The sequence below is a fragment of the Bombus huntii genome, chromosome 14 (assembly GCF_024542735.1).
Source record: "Bombus huntii isolate Logan2020A chromosome 14, iyBomHunt1.1, whole genome shotgun sequence".
NCBI lineage: Eukaryota > Metazoa > Arthropoda > Insecta > Hymenoptera > Apidae > Bombus > Bombus huntii.
The window spans coordinates 11,523,413-11,548,224 of record NC_066251.1 but is presented as its reverse complement, the minus strand read 5'-3'; the positions used below and the strand labels follow the sequence as shown (position 1 = coordinate 11,548,224).

At 36.6% G+C, this 24,812-nt stretch overlaps 1 protein-coding gene across 1 annotated transcript in view; it reads right to left on the bottom strand.

Annotated features, from left to right (window-relative positions):
* The window catches only part of LOC126872948 (lachesin-like), a 100,923-nt gene extending 78,335 nt beyond the window's left edge, over window positions 1–22,588 (bottom strand). Inside the window, exons 1-2 of the mRNA XM_050633238.1 lie at window positions 22,301–22,588; window positions 21,912–22,114 (exon numbers count right to left, since the gene is read on the bottom strand). Coding sequence (XP_050489195.1) covers window positions 21,912–21,937 — 26 coding nt within the window. The 5' untranslated portion in view covers window positions 21,938–22,114; window positions 22,301–22,588. The remainder of the gene's footprint in view (window positions 1–21,911; window positions 22,115–22,300) is intronic.
* Window positions 22,589–24,812: the final 2,224 nt, after the last annotated feature.

Here is a 24,812-nt window from a genome sequence, read left to right as displayed (position 1 = left end):
TATTATTTCCTTATAAAATGAAAAAAATTGTTGGGACATCCTAATAGAATATAAAGCAGTTTGAAACCACGAGTCTACAACGAAACAGCCCACATGTCACTTAGACTCCGCCATCAAACCTGCAGCACGATAGAAAAAGAATCGTAAAGCGGAGAGACTGCGTTGCCTTTTTCCAAGATTCGCCATAGAACGATGTTCTACATTGGGAAAAACAAGTCGTCAAGGAGAAAGTCGTCATGGAGGTTCAGGCTCTAGTTGTCTCTGACGTTTGTTGACAAATGGTCAAACCGAGGGTTGAATTCCGTGGTTAGTGATCGATTGATTAATGTATCCCGAAATTAGAAAAACTGGCAGTACCATGGTGCTCGGTTTACAAATTTCACGAGCAAATAACGGTGAAAAGAGAAACGAGGTTGATGCATAAAGGGTAGAAAGAAGGGAGAAACGCGAAAACAAATGCGGTAGAGATCGCCTTTTCATAATGGAACAGAGGCTCGTTTCCGAAGGAACTAAAGGAAGTCGTGTCCAATGCTGAAAACTTTTCCAGAACTTGTCTTTCTCTTCCATCCGTCAATTCTCTCCCTTTTGTCTCTCTCTCCCTTTCTTTCTTTCTTTCTTTCTTATCGCCCTCCCTTCTTTGCTTTCCGGCCTTTGGTTGGAAAACCAACACCGTTAGACGGTAAAAGCCACCCCTTGCCTGACACCTTGCAGCTTGTAATTTTATGATTTTCCGGGAGTTTTGGAAAACTCTGGGCCACGTGTTGGTGACCCCCTTGTGACGGCAGACTCGATGTAGAATTTATATTCCGGTATTGAGACGTAGGGGTTGAGAGATTGAGTAACGAATTTGACGTCGGTTTCGCGTGCAGCGAAAACAGAAATGGCAAATGTCCTTTCTTTCTCGGCGGTCTTGGAAAATTTATCTTTTCATATGTGTTTTCTTTCTTCATAGTTTGTAATTCAAGTTCCAAGTTAATTCGAGGAATTAGAGGCATACCTCTCTTTTATAAGATGACGAATATTTTGTTCAAATGCGATATAAGTAAAAAATCATTACGTCCTTAAGGATCAAGCAGTGGAAGTAATAAAAAGGGTGCTTAAAGTAACTTACTTTGTTTGTTCAAAATTGTAATACTTGGGTAATAAAAGAAATATGTACGAGAAAGTTATTAGAAAAATTGCTAGATTTCTTTCCCTTTCACAAGCACAACATCAAAGATTGATAGATGATCAGTACGCGTAAAAAGAAACGCAAACACGATAATCCAGAAGAGGAACAGTAATCATACGACACGTGGATGGAACGTCATTTCTTGAAATTCGTCCAATCGCAACAATTACTCAGTCCAAGTGTCTATACAGATTGGTCAAATGGAACTTGAGATCTTGTAGTTTGTTTAAAATTTGAGTCTCTTGAGAACGCATTCGAAGCAACAAGGACAACTCCAGCATGGTTCTCCTTACAGTGCAGGTGTACAGAAAGTACACACGCAACAAACTTGAAACTCAGAAAACAGTTTTTCCATGAAACGTTTGATCATCAGCAACGTGAGAGAACGAAAAATTTCGAAAACGTTACATTACAAACCGCAAAGGACCTGGAAGTAATACGTGTTTATCCTTTGACTCTGGAGTAAACGGGATCTTTATAGAAATTTTTCTTTTTATTTTTAACCTGTAGGGTTTCTTTTTGTTTTCCTTAAACAAGGGAGGAACCATCCTCGAGGCACAGTAAGGAGCTTGCTGCGGTAATTAATGAAAGTGAATTTTCATTAGGGATTCTTTCCTCGCCTTTTTCTTTTTATTATTACTATTTTCTTTGCCGTTGAAATATAGCATTATACGACGTTTCATCAAATTGATCGTAGAAAACTTTAAGAGATAAAACACGCGACCTTTTTGCGTACCCGTTCGAATCGTGAATTTCTTTGCTTGGAAATATTTGCTTTTTAAAGAACGACCGAATGCATATTCGCAAATGTTTGAGAAAAGATCATTGTAGTTTTTCAGTGTTAATAAGTGAAAATTTTATTTCCCGGAATATTATGACAAATCTGTCGTTCTGAAACGACTAACGTTTAACTGATTACAGTAATAATTGAATATAATAAAAAACAAAATTTTCCGATTAAAAACTACAAAAGAAGCTTACGATTGTAGGAATGTTTATTATAAATTAACAGAAAAGACAGTATGATAAACACAATATTGTAACACTCTCACAAAATTGAATATAATATCGCACTTCACGAATTCGCTTACCACTATTTCTACGTCACAGCAACACGATGAACTTCTCTTGATCACGATTAATTCAACTCTCACAGCATTACCATTACTGTAACAAACCCTGGCAACGCTCACAACACTCCTTGACAACATTAACATATCTTAACAACGTTTATAAACAATCAGCCACGTCTTTCGCTAACGTCACACCATCCCACGGTCTTTCGCTAACGTCACACCATCCCACACGATTGACATAAAATATATCGTATTTCCATTTATTTCTTAAAATAACGAACATATTAGACGACAATAGTCATACAATAAAACACTCGTGTACAACGTTTTATTGTCTTTTCAATCTTTGAAAGCTATTCTCTTTCGCGATAGATCTGTGTTCAAATCGTAGATTTTTACACGCACGAAACGTTTCAAACAGAAATTCTTCCGGTATACGTTACATTGAATTTACAGTTTTATTTACGTACATCTTGACTCGTAGTAGTCAAAAAGAACGAAAATTCATCGTAATTTTGTTTGTTACCCTTCGCTCTTTAAAATATAATGGTCCCTTTGTTATCTCGATTCATTGTCAACCTTCAATCTCTTGAATTTCACTCAAATGGATATAAAATTATTTCAGTAAATAAAATAACATTACGATACATTATGATCGCAAAGAGTTAAGTAATTCACGTGAAAGACGTTTGAATGGACTAATTCGTCGATCGTAGTTCGCTCTATTAGTCAGCCCCCGTAAGTAAGATTAAATCAGGCAGACGTACCGAACCTTATACACCGTCCTCCGAGACCAGTTTCGGTTTCAGATCGAGTTTCACATCTCCAAACTTCCATCTATTCCTACTCTTGCCAACGCGAACGTGTCGAATCGCAAGTTTATCGTTCCATCCAAACCTTATTGAAATCTAAAATAATCATCGTGAGGAGGGAAAAGGTCGATTCTGCGTGCGGAAAGCGAGTTTAATCCTAAGAAGAGTACGTCCTGATATTATCTCTATGGTTAGTTGGGCATCTGTCAAATTTTATTTCTACATGTATATTATTTTTCATGTGAATAATTTTTAGGATACGATATTCCCCACATTTATAATCAAAGAGAACAGAATACGTTTTCGCGAGGTATCGCAAGCACAACAAACGTCTGGAGTCTCTTATAAGGATAACATTCCGTTAAAGGGGTTAGCGCGAGGTGATAGCTGGCATATAGGCGTGCACCCGTCTGTCACAATAACAGGGAAGTCGCCGGAACAAGAGGTGTCCATTCCCGAAATTCCGTAAATCCCGTACACAGGCGGTGTAATGCGTTGCCGCGCTATGTTAACTCTGCTGACTTTTGGAAATTATAGATGAGACAGGGGAAGGGGTTATCGCCAGATCGTCGCCGTAAAATAAATCACAGTACAGACCGAGAGATGTACCGGCCGATATATCTATAACATATAATATATTCTGACATGTCAGATGTAGATATACTCCTCCGTAAGTTCTCTAGATCTGTGAAGTTGACTCTCTCAAGTGCATATAAAGAACAGACAATATTCCTTCGCCCGCGATTTGTTCGCATTTGTGCAATCAAAATTTTCGTTCGTCTATCCTTCAAAACAAACAAAAAATTATCTCCAAATTAAAAAATTTGACATTAGCGCCACATGAACTTTTTCATTAATTTGCGATGTGCGCAACCGATCCAGCGTGTCCGCGTTTTAATATAACAACAATCTTTTTCAATTGTAACTCGTCTAAGAATATGCTACATTTTTTGTTTCTTCTTTTAATTGATTCGTAGAAAACATAGGATGGACTGCCGTTGTTGCGCGTTGAATTTCCGTGACACAGCGAGGTCGGCTAGTATTCGATTCAAATGTGCATCGCTTCAGATTATCGTATTCGTCAGAATATGCGGCACAGAGATGCAATCAATCCCGATGTTGATGCGAATAGAATCGAATTATCAAGTGTTCGTACGTACTTAGTAAGAATCAAGTAATTTAAGAGCGAGGGCGCTACGTGAGATTCATTTATCGAGATTCATAGGAAGAGAATTTATTCCTTCATCTAGATTATCCTTCCACTTTGTAATTCTTAAGAATTTTTTGAACGACAAGACGAATAATGTGATTCCTCCTTCAGAAAATCAAAAAAAGAACAGCTATATTGTTTTCGATGCATTACCTCGACCAGAGCATATACGGAAGAGGAAGTATAGAGAAAGAATAAAAAATTACCTACTTCTATATAGTAAAAAAATTAATGGATACATATTAATTAAAGCTGAGTCGATTAACGTTCAAATTCTATAGGGCAGCATTCTTTTCATTGTTCTGTTCCACCCTAAAATGAAACCACCCTTCTCTAAAATGATGAAAATTTGCTAAATGATGAAAACGTGCCTAAAGTAGAACATTGTATTGCCTCTTTTCGTGGATCCTCACATGAGGCTATATACGTGGCTTTCTATATACATACTTATCTTTGAATTCCAACTGAGCAATGAGGTCGTATTTTATGATAAATGTTCGCAACGTTAAGTTTGCGCTGTTGCTACGATGACATCTAGCAAAAACATTTCTAAGGAATTTCTGCAAAACGGTTTGTTTTGTAAAAACGTTGTTCAAGCTCATGTATTTGCAATAAAATAATTATAATTAAACATTCTATGAAACTTACTAGCACTTATAGAAAAAATTGACGTACAGTAAGAACATTATGTTTATTATTCGTAGAATTTTTCCATTTAATTTAAATATTTGGTATATGATCCTGTGTAGGATTCTGTTCATGATATTCTTATTCTTGAATTATTCCAAAAATAGGGAAGAAAGTTGACCCTTTGTGCATATATTTTGATATGCATAAAGCATAAAAAGGAAAAGAAAAATGTTCAGTATCAAAATTGTGAAAATCTGGAAATAAAGAGAAATACGGACTAAAACCTAGTGACGGAGGATCATGTTCGAAAATACTCGAATCTTTTCGAACGTTAGGTCGCATTCGCATTGCGATTCGATATTTAATCCTTCATAATCAGGTCAGTTTTTTCCATTTGCAATTTTCCCAGAGTCAGAACGTCTGACGCGGTAAATTATGGGCTTGATCCTTATTAAACTCTCGCGATTCCTCTTTTCCACGTCAGCCTGTATATTCTCCTAATGTCGAAGTCGGTCCAAGTTAGGATACGTCCACATTTCGCTGTAAATATTTGAAGAAGAATTCCTCTCCGACATCGTAGTTATTCGCCTCCTCGTATACTACGCTATTGGCCAGAGGTATGAGGCCATGTGACTTGGTTTTTATCTTTTATGACAGCCGAGCTTGCTACAATCAACTTGCGTCTGTTTTAAAAGCAACCCACTTAATATTTCACTACGTGGATTTAGTCGAGTCATCTTTTCACTTTGGGATAGCGTTATAACTTTGCTTCTAACGCGTGGAAAGTAATTCTGGATAGACCTCCATTGATTATTACTAATACGTTAATTTTTGTGTTTGAAGTACTATCTAAATATATGGTTCATAGAAGAGGGATACCGAATAGAGAAAGAGTTAAGAGATTTAATCGTGGAATGAAGAAAAGAGTTAGAGAAAATTCTTCCAAGTTCCGACTAATCTTTTGCTAAATAGAACTTTTCCGCGGAAGAAGATTGTCTGCTTAAGGAAGTCACTCGAACAGCTAAATTGGAGTAAAGAAAGTCTTCGCATCGAAAACTTTCATTTGTCGTTGACAGTCCCACCAATTACTTAAATTGTGCTAATAATAATTTAACGTATTCTTCTTATTGCGTTTATCGCACAAACAGGATGGGACGATAATCGTAGTACAACCGGCAAGGCGTGATTCTATGAGAAAAAATAAGTCGAAAATATGGGATAAAATTTTTTTATATGACATTTCGTTTCCGAGAAAATCAAGATTGAAAATTTGTCGAGTATGCTTTAGCTTGGCTAAGTACCGAGTACGTATGAGTAAACAACCAGCACGAAATTATTATCACGCTAATCTCGCGTGTACGCCTCTGCACATGATAAATTTTCAAGTTTATTTTCTTCGAAAATAACGCACTTTATGAAAAAATTGCATTCTACATTTTTGCCTTATTTTTAAATATAGTTTAAGCTCCTGTCGATTATTTACCCTTATTTAATCCAGAATTAGCAATATTTAGTATAGTTTTTAAACATTCAAAATCGATTTTTTTAAAAATGATGCGTCAAATGAAAAAATGTTATACCAAATTATTTTCTTATTTTTTCACGTAGGATCACCCTTTGCCGGGTTATACTACGATTACAGTTCCACTTTGTATTTGTTATCGAGGAAATTTCGATGTGCACGACATGCATAAAGAATTTTACTCAATGGTTTTGTAGCAAAAATAATTTTTGAATTCTTTTTTCGTACATCAATAGTGCGTTGATGAGTTTCGGCGGTGCAGTTTATGTTAGTTTCTTTGACAAAGCTCGTACGAAACAGGTCGAAAGTTAAATCATTCGCCATACAGACAGGAAAATTCTGGCTTTTAATAATATAAGCATCTCCACAGGAAGTTTGGCGAAGAAAATTTGACAGTTCTCTGGATCCTTATCCACTGAGGTTTTGTTCGGATTCTCGGTTGAAGCTCTTTGTAACACGCATACCTTGAAACTTTGTACTGACAGTCACGTCCTTTCGCGCGCTCCGTTTCCGGCAATCGTAAAAATGGAAAAAAGCGTTCCGATGCTGTAAGATCTTTTTTTATCCTTCTTCCTTTTCCTCTTACTTACTTTTACACTTCTGCTCTAGCAGTGAACTCTATTTCGAATTCGCCCAAATGTCAGGGCAAATTGTAGGGAATCAAGTTTTCCGGAGGGAAAGGTGGAAATGTATTTAGGTAACTAAAACTTGTGTAGAAGTACGAGCTTGTTGTTGAATTTTGCATCGATCGTTTACAAAAAGCATTGGGCAATAACACAACAAACAAAGGAAAATAAAAACCTTTTATATAACTTACTAAACAATATAACTTACTAAACCTTTGTCAAATGCTGCATCTGTTTTCAATTTCCACAACAGGATATACTACTTTTTAATGACTTCGTTTACATATTTTAAAAATTAAATAGAATAATAAAAAAATATTATAATGTAGTACCGTGGACAAAAAGGCCTAAGAAATATCGAGTAAACCATAAACAATATCGCGAGAGCCGGGGCGCCGTCGGGCTCATCAATATGTCGTCGGTCCTTCAATTGGATAGTTTCATAGAAATGGCCTACGTGACCCTGGCCACGAGTGTTTGCGGAACATGTGCGTGGGTGGGCCTAAGAAAAGACAAAGGGATGCTAGAACAGGCAGTGTCAGTGTAGAATCCAGAGAGTGTGAATCGAGAAGTCAGAGAGTGCAAGTTGCGTTGTCGAGATAGAGTGTTCCTAGCGTTGTCGTGAGAGTGTAGTCCGCGTGAGAGAGAGAGCGTTGGATCCGTTGTGACGAGAGTTGCAAATTAACTATTGAGTTGTCTAGATTCTAGTATGTTACTGTGATTAGTTCACGTTAAACAACCATCGTTCTTCTGTTTAATCAACATCTGTACAATCCATTTATTGTAAATAAATCATCATCAATAATAATATTTTATTTCCGATATTACAATAAAATAAAAATAAAAAATAAAAGAAGAATAATTCGTGAAGAACGAATGTATCCGTGTAGCATTTAAATTGGATAGATGCATATTGACAAAATGGTTTTCAACGTTAAGGGTCTTATTTACCATGACGACAGGTGATTGTCGACTATTCCTTCGCAAGCACGTGGTTTTCTACGCGTTCTCTTTACGTCTAAGTTCAGAGGTATAAATCGCAGCTTTTATATATATGTGTATATACCGTTTCCCATAAATCTTAGAAAAATTCTTTATCGTTTCGCCACGCTGCACACTGTATGCAAACATGTAACTTATACCCATTAGTGGAATTTCTTTTGGTGGAACAGTGGAGACTCTTAAAATTTGTTAATGTAAACTAGAAACAAGATAATGAAGGGGAAAATGATTGTTACGTGTGGTGACTCTCTACGATCGAGGCGTCTATAAGCTGTGTATATATAATTAAGCGGGTCGCAATAAGCCTAAGGAACGGCCATAAAACGAGGCTTCCTGAATTGCCGTAAAGTCCGTCAATTGGCATAAAACAGCTTCGACCCAGGAAGTTTCTTATGGTTATTGCTTGATCAGGTAAAAATAGGGGAAATCTGGGTTTTCCCATGCTTCTCAGGATTCCTCCCGCAAGCGACCAGTGGTGGAGCGATCATCACCGAACAAGTGTTTTCTTTAGCAACAACATTGTCACCGGAATTCACTGCCAAGTCACCTACTGATCAGTCAACATCTCGGACTGCTTCTACTACATTACTACATTCAACTGCTCAGGACTTGTTCTACAACGACAGGACAGTCAACATATCTCCTCGGACTCGATCGCGCCTATAGATCAGTCAGCATATCTACACTGATTCTCTAACCTGAGAACAATCAGCGTCTCTCTATCGGGTCTTCACCCGTCAAACATTCGTCTACGACACTTACACACTTTACGCAACAGCGTAACTCTTTCTTATACTAAGTTATTGGAAATATAGACATTATAACTTGTTAATCGCAATGTTATACCACACCAACCACCCCTATTATCCCAAAAGAAATAAGGGGATTGATCTGTTCGTGGCATCGATTATTATAATCGTAACGGGAATTTACGACTCCCGTTGACGCGCTTCCTCGCGATCGCGTCTCTCCGCGACTGGTCGAAAATACAGTGGTTCTTTAGAATGACCTGTTAAATCATCCCACAAGTTATGTGTTTACTTTGACGAGGAGAATTGAATTTATAGCGACGGATCTACATATTATGAACTTAGTAGAAATATGGCAATCAATTATCTTACATTTATTACTTTGCTCTCCATTGCTCAAATCGCATAACGTATGCAACGCTTTAATAAATTTAATTTGGAAATCAGATTATATCGATATCTTCCATTAAAAGTCATAAAAGTTTTCCAAATATTCGATTAATGCAAGAAAAATTATTTATTTATGTTGTATCTTCATCAATCGCGATTTAATGAAAGAGACTTGGGTCAAAATGGATCCGATTCTGGATTAAGCAAATTCATGCAAATCTATTCTTCAATCGGCATTCGATTAAGAATATTTTATTTTTATAAATTATTCCTATTATTTATCATTTCTCGTGACTTTAATTAAGAATAAAGTTAGAATAATCACTTATGCGAATAGAAAACGGCTTCGACCGACTCGATTGAAATTGCATATGAAAAATTAATTTGTATCTCTTCCATAGTATTCCATATTTATAATGGTATAGTTAGCAAATTGATAAAAGTATTTGTTTCGGTTATTCGTTGTCGTCTATTTTTACATTTGAGTTTTATTATTAACAAAAATTGAACGTGAAATATAAGAAAAGTTGAAGTTACTTATTATATTCGTAAAAATCGATAGCAAAAGATTGAAAATGAAAAAAAGAATAAAGGTTGATGGAAAATTCGGTAAAAGGAACGAAAGCATCGCCTAAGAAAAATGCGGCGAGGAAAATCAACTGTAGCTTGCCAATGTTTTTTTTTTTTTTATTTAGTTGTTTACATTCACATGCCAATGTGTCTCACAGAACGGCCATAAATATAAACATAAGTGGTTCAACCTTCACACTGTCTTTGTTATCTCCACCTGGCGAATTTATCAGCGACGAAATATTACGTTTTGTATAATTGTGTCGAAATTTCAACGAGAGTACATATCTAATCGCTCGAGATCACCCACGATTACAAGGAAAATTTTCACTAAATTTTCTAGCGATTTATAAAACACAAAAGATTTCAGTTATAAACTTGATTTCCCATTTTTTGATGTTAGTTATAGTTGACACGACGCTCAATTTATATCGTGATTACAAATCGCACACAGAAAATTCTCCACGGAAATTTTGTTATTCAAACTGATGGTCTAAATATACGTATAAAAATTCAATTGTTTAGAAACTAAAACGTGACGTGCCGCCAAGAATGTTATTTAGAAAAATGGGGAAAAGGGAGGCAAATATGTCTAACAAATAGGAAAGTCATGGAAATAATTTCACGAATCCGTGCATTATATATAATTTACTCGGTGGTACACGTGTTCAAGTGAATAACGGAAATACCACAAATTATATCACGAATGACGACGATCATAGCAATATATCGATATCAAATGCTGTTACGTACCGTCTTTTATAGCAGTATCGTTGGAAAATTAACAACTAATATCGGGTATTTACTCGTGTATCGAATCTATATTATTTCGCTGTTAGAAAAGGGAGAAAAATTGATCGCGTTTGATAAGTCTCGTTTTATAGTCGTTATTAATTGCGATCCTCTGATTACGACATTATCGGTGCAATTAACGAGATTAAAATGCGTCCGAAATTACAATATATAACGGCAGAAATCGTGGTAAACGAATGTCGATTTTGTGGCCACTGATATGGAAACTAAAAACTCAAATAGTGCCTTTGCTATTGCATTTTTGGGGATGTTGGTTGCGCTGAAAATTTGGAATGAAAATTGAATGAAAACCTTATTGTTGGTCGACATTTTATTTTCGTCTATATCTGCAACTTTTATCGTAAAAATGTTACATACAAATAATATCACATTTTCCCCAAGTATCAAATTATTAGTAAGTTTTTAATAATCGATAACCAAGTCATTATTTATTTCTTTCTTTTAATATAACATAAAAAATTCAGTTTTTCTTGTGTATGAGTGCCCGAGTGTTTGCAATTTTCTTCTCTTCTCGCTTTCATCAAAATCTCCACCGTCCACCCTTCTTTCTTGCTGAATTTTATATATTTTTAACTTGGTTCTAAACAATTTGGTTGCCCGTAACAATTATTTCCAAGCGTAACGCACACGGTCGAGGAATTAATACATCAAACTCGACATCGCGAAATTCTAATACACCTTCTGCAAACAACGCATATTCCTTGCTAAGTGGTTATATTCACTATTAACCTAGAAGGCACGCCTTATTAACGGCTCACTACGCGAAATAAATTAGACAATTATCTTTTTTGAAAAGTTCTTGTAGATTATATAATAGCACTAATTTTAATTCAGAAGATACTTTTGTAATTTGAACTCCTTTTTAATTTGAACTTCTTTCCATCGTTTAAATTTCGTACATATTTCAAAAGTCACTGAACGATTTGTTTTGTGAAATGTTAAAAATGCGAAGTTGTGAAAAGGAAGTTTTTAAATTGTCAGTATTGATATATTTTAATCTATTCGATAATGAACCTACAAATTCGGATAAATTTGGAAAGGTTAAACTGCCAATGACGGAAATCGAACAGATAGTATTCAACAGTTGTTCTCTCTGCGCAATGCTACATCTAAATTTTTTAAGTTGTCTGTTGGTTTAAAGAAGTTTGGCACGATCGATTTCGAAAGTGAACGAATGTAGCTGTCATAGAGACTAGTGATAATTTAAATTTGTAGTTGGTGGTTGAATTACCGAAACGGTTAAGAATGAACCACGTTAAAGCGTACAGACGAAGGATCGCTTAAGCGCAATTGCTACTAACACGCGTGAATCAACCCCTAAAGTGGAGGGCGACTGGCACGGCAGATAAGAATGAAAACGATGATCTCACCTTTCGTCGGTATAATTTACGTTTTTACGGAAATGAGAGTAGGTTGGTGGCATAAGACAATCTAAGCAGCGGTAGACGAGCAAGAAAATTAGCAACGTTTGCTTCTGATAAGAGTTATGAGGACTTTGCAGCCAAACTACTCATAAGTATTAAGGGTCATTGCAATAGCCATAAATCCTGGCCACTGTCCAACGCAATATTTATGGTATAGTATCAATTCTGGTAAAAGTAGTGTCGGTTTCTGACATCAATCTAATTTCGTTTTCGATGACATCAGTTAGAAATGCTTTCTGTGATTTTTCAGTGAGATTAACATTGCTTCAATTTTGATTTACCTTTTAACATCATGTGCGAATTTTTATATCAACCAAACTTGACACATGACATTTGATGAATTATTATTCAAACGTACACTTCATACGCATGTATATCGTATCGTTGAACGCATCTCAAAATAAATACATAATAAATGGGTAATAATATTATTGAAATATGTAGTCCGATTTGAAGGATTATGTTTATGTCGAAGTCACTGTAAATATGATTCTAAAATATGAATTTAGGTATTTTATTAAATAATATTAATTACTCTGTTAAACAAACGAAATATTTGTTTCGCATTTTTAATATAGGAATAGTAGCGAAGAAAATACAATTTTTAATGGTTTACCAAGATTTAGGAAGATTTTTTGTGTAGTTAAAAAGTAATGCAATGTACCAAACCCTTTAAATTTTAAAGAACGTTTTGTAATTGAATAAACTTCACATTGAAAATCACTTGGTTTCCTTGAACGTTGGCAAGCTGAAAAATTATTCTGAACTTTCCCAGGAGAGAACTTGCGCTCTGCATAATTACAAGAATTCTTCCCCGAGTTCTCGGAACTAATTTTTTGAAGGTAACAGAACACCTTGCATTGAAAGATAAATTTGTCTATCAGAAGTATACATTTAACAAAAAAATAATTTTTCAAGTTTAGTTTAATTTCCTAAAAAGAATAAAAGTGCACAAAAAATCGTGACGAAAAAAGAAGAATAACAAGAGATGGGAAGGGAAGGAAAGCAAAAATGGAAACAAATGTTATTTTATTATAACTAACAATTTATTTCTGAATTTACTTATTTATCTATAACAAATAATTTCGTAATGGCTTTTTTTTTATTTAGTTATTTACATTCACAATTTGTCCGATTTGGACATATGGTAGAATTTAATGACTTGTTTTGAATTACGATTCACCCCGATCTTGTATCGTTCTCTTTTATTTACGTAGCTTCCTGTCTTACAATCAGAACCTTAACTATGTTTCAATGAACTGTCTAAGCAGTATAATTATGACTCACGATAAGGTAATCGAGTTTCTCGCATACCGCAGGCATAATTCGCCGAAGAAATTACTGTGCACACGATTAAACGAATCCCGTACATAAAACATTTCGTCTTTCTTCTTTTCGGTCGGTGGAAAAGTAGGAAAAAGAAAAAGAAAAGTGGAAAAGAGGCAAGAAGCTTTTGCAAAAGCTAAAAGTGCCGCAACTCCGGAAAGCGTTTTTTTCCTGATAAATGAATATCGAAAGATACCGATTCGCTATCGTTATTCATTTTCCTGCGAAACGAACTCCATTCTCGCGGTTCCAACGTTATTAACGTTTTTATGTATATAATAAACATGAATCACAATTGCGCTCGTGGAACTTTCTCTTGCTACCTTCGTCCCCTTCTGTTTCCCTCCCTCCTCCCCCTAACTTCCTCTACTTTATTTTTTGCTTTTTTTCCGTCGATAAACAGTAAGCTCGGAAACGAAGTTGGAATTCCTTAGTGTTCACTGCATTCCTGGCCTTTAATACGCTAGAAAAATGTTTCACTGTCCGAAACGGTTACGACTAGTCGCCACGCTTCATATCTCACAGAAATATATGTGGCACAAATGTGATGGTAACAACCGAAGTGTAATGAATGAATCTCGAAATTTTTTCGTTTCCTAACAGCCAATGTCCCTATACACGATATTTCAGTGTGGTTTAGCTAAAGGATTTACGTTATGTAGGGCTTTGGAAAAAAGAAACAAAGAGATTCTCTTTTGTATGTTTGAACAATTTAGAATTTCTTCCCTTCTTGTTTTGAGGAAGGGGGACATTTAATTTTAACTAAGCATATCAATTACATCTTAATATTTTTTTTATTATATATATATATATATATATATATATATATATATATATATATATATATATATATATCGGGTTGGCGTTGTGGGTAGGGTTGTGGGTGTTTGATGAGTCTTCATTGAAATTAGTCATCGTTGTGGTATAACAAAGGTACAATTTATTAACACAAGTATGGATGCTACAGACTTGACAATTAACGGCGGCGACTGGGCACTCGCGACCCTAATGACAATAGCCTCACGTTCGATAACGAATCCGCGGTCAACGGGATAACGAATTTATTGTTTCGTCAAAGTCTAAGTTGGACTCGATGTTAGAGCGTGAGAAATTCACTGATCAAAACGCTACGTAACTAGTTGCTGAAAGTGCACGAGAGAGAGAGAATGTCTCTCCGGCACGGTGATGGTGCAGAGGAAAACTATAATGGGGTGTGTCTAAGGACATGAGATCACCAGATTCATGGAGAGAAGCCTTCGTTCGGAAAGTGAGGGAAATTGACGTTGCTGTTAATTGTTCAATTTCTATGTTGGTGGTTAGAGAAGGATGCTAGCCGCCCTTAAGGGAAAGTTGCTAGCGGGAAGCGTCGTTCGTAAGAAAAAAATAAAGTTCCCCTATCTTCCCGTAGTTGGAACAAAGACTGTTTGTCTGTTTGAAGGACTTTAGTTAGCTAAATCTTAAGATTTATAACGGGTCCTCGGGCTACCTGAACATGTACCGTGTAGATGCGTTGACATCTGGTGATCGTCTTACCCGAAGAATGGGGTCTGCGTATGGCGAACCACGAGCCAGAAACCGTTGGAATGTTTACTGTCGCTACAACTATTTCTTTTTAAGGAGGGCTATACTATTACCACATATCTTTGTTAGACAAAACGTTTATCCCCTTGACCGCGGCTACGTTCGGCAACTGGTAGTCGCCTTGAGCCTAAGCTCACTATTACAAATATTGAACAAATGCAATCGGATTGACTAAAGAATCTAGATTATAATTTTAAGGTTCCCAAAGTTACAAAGGGGAAGCTCTGGTGTGATTTGGAATTCTTCAGAAAACCCCTCAATATTTTAGCCTGTATAACTTAACTCGATTATAATTGTTCGAGATTTGTGATATATAATATATATATATATATATATATATATTATATATTATATATATTATATATATATATTATATATATTATATATATTATTATATATATATTATATATTATATTATATATATATTATATATATATTTATATTTGTCTTAATATTCTGTTTATGTCTATTATCTTGTTATTAATATAAATGATTATATATGTAATTCATATATAATTCATATATATAATTATTTCAAAAATATTAAAAGATGAAGTAAAAAATTTGAAGAATTGGGAGAAATCTGTGTTTCACAGATATATACATATCGTATTTCCGGTAAATCTCTCCAGACAATTTTAGTAATAAAGAAATCGTTTACGGTATTACATAGTGATGATTCGACCCATATATTTGCCCAACGGACTTAACAGTAACGAAATGATGTTTCTTACCCACGGCCCCGAAAAACAAGGTTGCTAAATAATTATTACACGGGAGGGCATTTTGGGGAATTACAAAAAGAAAAGTAAATGCTCTTTTTGTTTCTGTTATTCTTTCTGAACGTTGCTTCTCGTGTGTCCGCAAAATAATGGGTAAACGGGCGCTGAGATAAATCGTGGGCCTGCAATGAGAATAGCAACGGGCACGAATAACGAGCTTAAAGGAATCGAGTTTCCTGGACGTGAACACGGGGTTTCATCCTGGTCCTCTTTGGGAATGCGTCGACTCGATAATCTGTTTCAGCTATTTATTTGAAACATGATAGAACTATAGCTTTTTTCTTCTCCCTCCCTCCCGTTCTCTTTGTACGCTCCATAAGTGTGTAGTAGTGACCAAGAACAGCTAATTTTCAGAACAGTACAATTAAGTGCTGGCTTTTGCCAACATATCGAATGCAGCGAGATACTGCATCAAATTATATGTCGGAGATGAAAGAACACCTTGTTGTGCAAAATGTACGCTGAACTGAGAGGAAAGTTTAGAAAATCGAGATTTTTTACATTATTGTAATACCAGTTGTGAATGATTCATGTGTGGGAAAATAAAGACGCTAATAGCTTATAAATATTTTGATCAATAAAATTATCAAATAAAAAGTTTAAAAAATTGAAAACACTTGCAAAATAACGATCTTGGTATTCCCGACACTCTTGACAATTGTTGTAACATCAAATTAAATATCCAGCAACACCTGCTGTTGGTTAAAATTTAACAAACTACTCGGGTTCGCGATTTAATCGCTGATTCACAGCTTATCATTAAATCGATTAAGATGAGAAGCGAGGAAAACTTTTTTTCACGTTCTTCTTTATACAATAATAAAATATTATTTCCATATCATCAAAACTTGACAATGATATTTAAGCATCCGCCATGCTGCGCTGCTTCATCCAGACTCGAGATATTTATGCAAATAACTATCGAATCGAATAAAGGATCGACGAGAACATCAAAGGCAAAACATCGTCACGATTTTTCCGATCCATGATCAGAAATAGACAGAAAGAACAGCAACGCGTATACCTGTAGATCAGTGAAAGTACGAACGCATTACAAAACAACAAAATGGAATATATTATTCTTACAAAATTATTATTTGCAATTGGTGCAACGCTAAATGTAACGGACTAAATTAGGTGGAAAGTAAATAGTCCCCTACACGGAAGAATCTAAAATTAATATTCTAATATACAACTTTCATTGTTATAATTGGTATTACACACGTACAAATTAAGATGGACTATTTAAATCTAAATGAAGAATACATATTGGTCTTTGACTGGTATTATCGGTACTCGTTCCACGAGCAGAAAAACCATAAACCACAAAGCAATTTAACTTGTTAGTTCGAAACAGTGGGTCATGCACGTAGCCTAGAGAAAAAAGAATTAACTGCTCATTACAAGTGAACCGAATAGATGTAGAAGGAAAGTCTTTTTTTCACAGTCTTTTGTATTGCAACCGGGCGTGAATTTCCTGAGAGTTCAACGAATCGCGAAATTTTGCTGCGGAGAAAGTTTTTTATTTGCTATCCCGTCTTGCTGGTCTTTCTTTCTTTCTTCGTTGCCTAGTATAGTGGGTTCTAGTAAGCACGTTGTCCTTGCGAATAATCGACCAGTTTCGCTTCAGAAATTTGTCGAGAAAACTTGGTGAACGTGTGCAGAAACGTGAAATCGTAGCTAGTTGCTGTTTTTTTTCGATCCCCTTGTTTCGATGGTGTTCCTCTGGATGTTGCAATGCGTTGGTTAGAGGGATTCATGTGTTCCACTAGTCTCGGGATAAGGAAGTTTTCAAGTTGAGTTACTTCTCGGCTTTCTATGCTTCTGGTGTAATAATGATTCGTCTTTGTTTCTTGCTGCTTCTCCTACATTGAAGTTTCCCAATTTATCGGTCGTAATCCTTTGAAATGACAATTTCATATTAGAATCTTTAAGTTTCATTCTATTAAAATTAAACGAGCCTACAAGGACGAGTAATTTCGGCCAAATATCGCTGTTTCTTCTTTTTCTCCTATTATAACTTTATCCCGGTGAAACAAAGCTTTCGTATTCGAGGAACTTTAACGAAACTTTTCAACGACCCCGGCCCACAATGTTCTACGCGTCCTGTTGTTATATGTTATAAATAAATTCCTCGCTACGATATCGGCCATAAACGAAAGAGTTCCAAATTCTGCTAAACGTTTGAACGTACAGCCTCGGCAATTATTCTCAGTCGCGAAAAAAACACTTGGGAAGAAGTGAATCGTGTTTGATTTATGCTGGATGCGTCGGAAAAACTTGTGAACCGTATTTGAAATTCGCGAATACGCCTGGACGGGATCCGAGAGCACAAAACAGTTGCAAAATTTATAAGGCGAATTTGTACATCGATGAACAACGGATCTAGCAATTCACAAAGAACGTAGAAACAGGAGAAGCTACATAATTCCTTTCCTCGCGAATATGGCGCTCTCGGCCTTTTGCGATGGTTGTTGTTCCTTGCAGAGCAGTCGGATGGATGAAGGAATAGATGAACGAATGGATGAGCGAATGGATGAACGAATGGATGAACGAATGAATGAACGAGTGGATGAACGAATGGATGAACGAATGGATGAACGAATGGATGGAAAAAAGAAACGGTGCAACGCGACGTTCTTAACAAATAACGGAATTAACGGTTCGAGGGGAAATGATCGAGCATTTGCGATCCATTTCTCTGGGAACAAGAATTGTTTTTATTGCAGTTTGCATCGAACGAATATAAACAAATAAAATTTTCCATTGAGAGTATTGAAACATAGCTTGTGTAATTTTATCGTTTAATTTGATCGGTCTTTGGTATAGTATAGGTAATTGTATAATAGATTGTACGAATTACCTGTCATCGTTTCATCGGAACGAAGTGGATGCATTGTTCTCAATCTTGCGATTTCGTTAATGTAATTAAAGATTAGTCGAACGATTAGAAACGTAGATACGGTTAAGGACAACCATTATATTTATTCAATTTTGTTATAGATAAATTTTTACGAAATAATGGCAGGAACGCAAACAGTAAGAAAGACGATAAGAAAGGAAAGAATTAATTGAGCCAAGTAAAGTATCGCGCAATGAATAACCAAGTATGGATATTAATTGTAAGAAGTAGGTAGGAAGTGTCACGTACAACGGACAGTAATTCTAGCGAGTGCTAGATTATTTAATCGTTTACATTCATATTAGAATGACAATAACGTAAATACGCCATCTGTTGAACATATAACAAATACATATATCGATTTTCTAATTAGCTTCAATTTGCTAATTATATGTACTATACAACACCTATAATAAGTATCTCGATTCTGTACATATTTAAAAATAATTTGGCGATGGGAGAATAGAGTTATTCAATTCCAAATGGATATATTCGGACTTTTAATCGCCCTTTTTAGCAAAACCACAAATTGTTATATAACAATAAACTTGATTTCGATATTAAAAAACATTCCTTTTTCTTCTGTTTCGAATATAACATAACTCGCGTTAAAGAAATCTCGCTTTTCTCGTGAAAAAAAACTGAAAGGAACTAAATTTAGGAACAAACATAATCCTATTCTGCTTCATTTAAGTAGGAATGACAGTTATTACGTATCGCCAATTATATATATGCATTATAGACGGGGTACCTTGTAAGTTGTATATACAGAAACGTAACATTATAAACGCATTGTTCCATTGTATTCACCACATTTCACTGTATATTTACTACACATTATAACTTCATCGATGCATGGTTAATGTGGTCCATAAAAAATAAACGATTGGATCGTTGATATTTACAAATTTGTCTGTGCTGTCAAGTATGTTCTCAACAACGAAACTGTCGAAAACACGAAGAAACGCATCCGAAAAGCGAATAAACTTGCGAAAGTAATGCATTCAGAACCCATCGTTAACATAGAGCCACAAACCCACAGCACCGTGTCGTGAATTACATTTCAGAATCGTCGAAGCATAAATACGAAATGTGAGGAACGAGGAACTGCAAAATTTTACTCTATATCTTTGTGTCTGGCGTATTTTCTCTCTTGCACACATGGATTACACGAATAAACGCACATACGGACTTGAGGGCAAGAAAATTTGAAGGAAAATGAGCGCATGAAAATCTGATGGAGGCGTGTGCAGTGTAAATCAATTCCCGTATTGTTTCACGCGATCCCCCGTGATTAGAGGGCTCCTACTAATTGCTCAATTATCGTAAATTACAGAGACGATCGAGAGGCCTCGAAAGACGCGGCAGCTACGTTGCCCGTGGAATTTTAATTTTCGCAAAGAACCGACAACCGGCCCCGATACAACAATACCAACCATCCTCTTTGCTTCGTTGTGTAGTCTACTGTCTAGTACGTATATTTCCTGGGCAAGCATGCAAATACAGACCCGCCTGGCGAGCGCGTGCCTCCATGTACAATGTGTCTCAATTAAAAAAGATAACGAAGATACCGAGCAGAAGCACCAATCCAATTATTCCTCGCGGCATTTTCGCCATTTATTTCTGTGCCTAAGGACTAAGGACTCAACGACCAGTGTTTCCTCGCATTTCGATACACACTTCTGAAAGAAAGAGACAAGAGGTCAATATTTTTTCTTCAACCTTTTTTCTTCCTCTTTCCTTTTTTGCTTTTTACGATTCTCTTTTTTGGACGAGGAAGCGATTTTGGCTTCTCGTTTCTTTTTTTCGTTTCAGTTGGAACTAACAGGGACGACAGATGCGTGCCCGGTATCCAACAGAATGAGAAAATCTGTCGAGTCCGCTCGGAAAATTCAGAGAATCCAGAGAACTTCTCTTAGCCGAAACACGAGTCTACTTCGTTACACCAGCCGTCGAGTATCGCGTCGAATCGGCGATTTTAATTAAATGAATTTCACACGGACGCGCGGCCCAGCTTTCATTAACGTTAACGCGATCGCTCTTTTATAGATTAACGAAACGACCCCACGGATTTCCAGGGTCTTGCGAGCAGGCGCGTTTTGTTGGCCGAAAAGAATGGGTTTGTTTAAAAGTTTCCAGGTAGGGTGGGAATAGAAACAACTAGTCTGTAGAGAGAAATCACGAAGAGAGGCCTCTTGATGGAAATTCGAGTTTCGTTGCACTGTAATTCATTGACTTGTTCCTGTGTTTTTCCAATTATAAATTGTCGTAAAAAGCAACTAGATACATCAATGCTATTAGATCCGTTTAAAACATGGATATCATCCGTGTAGTCATTAGCGTCGTCTAGTGAAACTTTTTTTCTTTCCTTTTCTCCTTTTTCTTTTTCCTTGCTTCGTAAAAAGTAAAGTAACTTGGGCGAATCCAATTGATTTTACGTATCCTATTACTTTTACGTGTCTGAATACTCTAATCGATTTGCAAAAACTAATAAAAACGACAAATTAGTGGCTATAACCGGTATTTACTATCTTCTTATACATATACATATGTAGTTTTAATTATTTTTGTGAGATATTGCAAAATATTTTAAACCAAAATAAATAGCTTCGAAATAATGTTAGTAAAACCTATTTACATTTTTCCTCAGGTTTATAGATCTACTCCAACATAAAATTCTATATTCAAAACACACCGAGTGTATTCTATATTCTATATCTATTCAAAATACACCGTCCACCGGAATCCACTGGAATCCACCGTCTAATATTACTTGACAATTTTTGACAAAAGTCTGTTTAAAATCTATCCGTATCCGAGTTGTTTTAGAACAAGGACGTCTTCCATACGCAACAGTGCAAGAAAACTAGAGATGCTTTGAAGAATACGGGATTTCATAAACATCAGTTGTTCGAAGATATTTTGAATTATCATTTACGATTCACTAACACATGTCTCGTGTTTAGTGTATCCGACTTAATCGTTTCAACCGCATGATGGAACGAATGACACGAGAAGCTGACTACATTGAAAGGTTAAACGGAATGATCAAGGAATAACCGTGAATATGGAAACGAAGATCGCGTGTTTCCAACTAGAACATGAATGACCAATGACTACCACAAACTAATTTTTATTTCGAAATAAGGAAATAAGAAATTCTTTTCTTCATGTTTAAACTGGATCGGAAAGGGCATTTCTCTGTCTGCTTGTCTCTCTCTCCCTCCCTCTCTGTCTGTCTGTCTGTCTCTCTCTCTCTCTCTCTCTCTCTATTTCTATATATCTATCTATCTCTTTCTTTCTCCGTACGCGTTAATTTACTTACGGTGAAACGTTGGATGGTTTCCTCATTCCCGATCAGCCTTCCATTAACACCACCGCAATCGAGTTATCAACATGGAGACGGAGTTCCGTGCGAGGTTCGATGAAACTTACGTAAATCTTCAGCTCCATCGATCTCCATCGTTATGCATCGATTCACAGAATCTTAGAGTTACCTCCAATATAAAAACATTCCCCTGAACGAACCTAGAAAATTCGTCCCGTCCTCGTTGTCAACAACTCGTCACAAAGTGAACTGCGTTTGCACGTATGTACATACAACGAACACGCGAAGATCTTCTTTCAATATGCGAAAATGACGGCCCCTTTCTAGATTTCACGCGTGAAATAAAGGGGACCAGACTGATCCGACTAAATGAATTTATCTCAAACCTGCACCGTTATCCTCGAAGAAGTTTCTCAAGGTCTCCCAGAGGATCGCGAGTCGATATTCCTCGGATGTGGAAACTTCTCCAACATTCTGAATCCTGTGTGAAAACTAACCAAGGACTTTCTCTCTCTCTCTCTCTCTCTCTTCCTATTTGCTTTCACGGTTGCACGGTCGCCTCGGTGAGAGTCGGCGTCTTGTGTGGATGCACGTGATCGACGGCACGCGAATCGCTGCTACCAGACGCGTACGTACGGACTGAGGGATGCCGGTAAACTGATCGGAATCCTGACGGTGGTCCTCCTTCGTCGAGGAGACCTCTTCTGTACAGGATGAGGCGCGCAAGCTCGCTGGAGCGCTGGAGCGCAGGAGTGACGAAGAGTAACACGCGGACACAAGAGAGGGAGGACCGTCACGTTGGCGAGAATGAAACGGAGGGTGTAAAAGGTAGGAAAAGGAGACCACTTCGAGAAGGCGTTGGACCACGTTTGAAATACGTTCGCGAAAGCCCAATATAGCAAAATCATGGGTCATTATATCAGTAAAATTGTTTGGAAGTTATTAAATAATGATAGTAAATGTAATAATAATAACGGTAAATGTTATTACGTGTTACATTATTTTAATAAGCAAACTGTTATTCTTAGAATTACTTCATTGTTAGATTATCTTATTTGATATTTCGTACTCAAATACATATTTCTCGAAATAATCTCTCAAATCACATTCTGATTCTGTTATCTCGCAGCATGAAGCAAAGTTAATTTCCTCTTATGTTATTTTTAGAGTAGGAATAATAAAATAATCGAAACGACTAATTATGTCGAACTGATATCTTTCTAATTGATTGATTTGCCAAAGTCTGTAGGTAAGGTAGGAAGTCTGTAAGTCGTAGCGAGAGAAAAATAAGAGGATGGAGGGAATGGGCAAGTAATGATCGAAATGATCGACAAAGAAAGAAGGGTAAGAAGAGGGCTAGGAGGATGGCCAAAGTGGAGAAAGAAGAACTGAAAGTAGTCGAGTCTTGGAGACGAAAGGTGAGGATGATAGTATGATACGACCAAAATGGAAGAGTGTGATAAATAACGATACAGTAGGGCTAAGGATCATAAAACAAACGACTTTGAGGAAGTGAGATATAAATACAAAAAAAAAAGAAATAAGCGAGTGACGAGTGAAGATACTATCGTCTAAAAAGATCTGGTAAAATTGTAGATACGGGAAGAAAAGAAAATTGTTACGACCGTTCGCGGAGAGACGCGGTCGCGAGGAAAACGCGTCAGCGAGAGGCGTAAATTCTCGCTACGATTCGGTGAATCGACGCCGCTAAGTAGTCGTTCCCCTGTTTCGGTTGGGATAACAGAGGTAGTTGATATGAATATGACACAGTAGTAAGTTATATTTCACCGTTTATTCCACAACTTATAACGAGGATAGTTACACTGGTGCGTATGTACGAGATGAATGACTGAGTGATCTGCGGGTGTGTATACCCGCTCGAAGGATGTTGACCGTTCGAAGGATGCAAAAACAGTACTCTTGGAAGACGATGCTGTCTCGGAGGAGAGCTAAGGATGAGTGTATCTAGCGCACGGGACCATCGGATTTGTTGGTGCCGATGTTATTTAGGAGAGTGAGGGAATAAGCTTCGTTTTTAATTGGTTAAACGAAGGGTCTTAACCGCCCTCGAGAGAAAGTTGTTAGTGGGAGGAAAGTTGCAGCGTGCGTGACAAAAACTGACTTTCCCTTGTTAAGCCGTGGTAGACAATAGTCTCTAGAAATTCCTCCGAACCAGATGTTTGTTTCGTTTGAAGGACCTTTTCTAGGAAATCTATGTGATTTATGGAAGGTTCTTGACATCATGGAGGATACGCTGCGAGTATCCGAAGACATCTGGTTGCCATATTGCCCGCGGTGTGTGGCCTCGGCTAGGTAGAGTGTTACGCGACGTAACAAAAATTAAACAGAGTTAATCAAAAGAGGAGGAGGGAAAGTGTAAAAACTTATTCGACAAAGTTAAAAGTCAGCCATAGAATAGATATGTATATAATAGATGAAAACGCTATGACATAATAGAGTGAACTACCAGTAAAGTGGTAGATACGATAAGATTTGTAGAAGCGAAGAATATTTAAGGGAAAAGCGTAAACGAAATAACGGAGACGTCGAGATGTCCTGAAAAGTGAAACTTAGTAATAAGCTGAGATGAAAAAGTAAAGGAAATGAAAAGTTTAGAATAGCAAAGTAAAGAATACAGAAAAATGGTGCGTGAGAGGAGAATATGTGAAGAGAGGAAACGACCAAGTGACAAACTAAAGGAACGATTGTTGAAGATGATCGGAAAAAATGATTGGTGAAAAATGGAGATAAAAAGAGATGGAAGGACAGCGCACGCTGGAAGTTAATGGAAAGTCGAGGAAACAGATGGAGAAGGCTCAGAAGAGACAAAAACAAAAGAAAATGGAAAGAGGGGATGCGTGAAGAAGATGGGAAAATTGGTTGAAAGTGGTAGAAAAA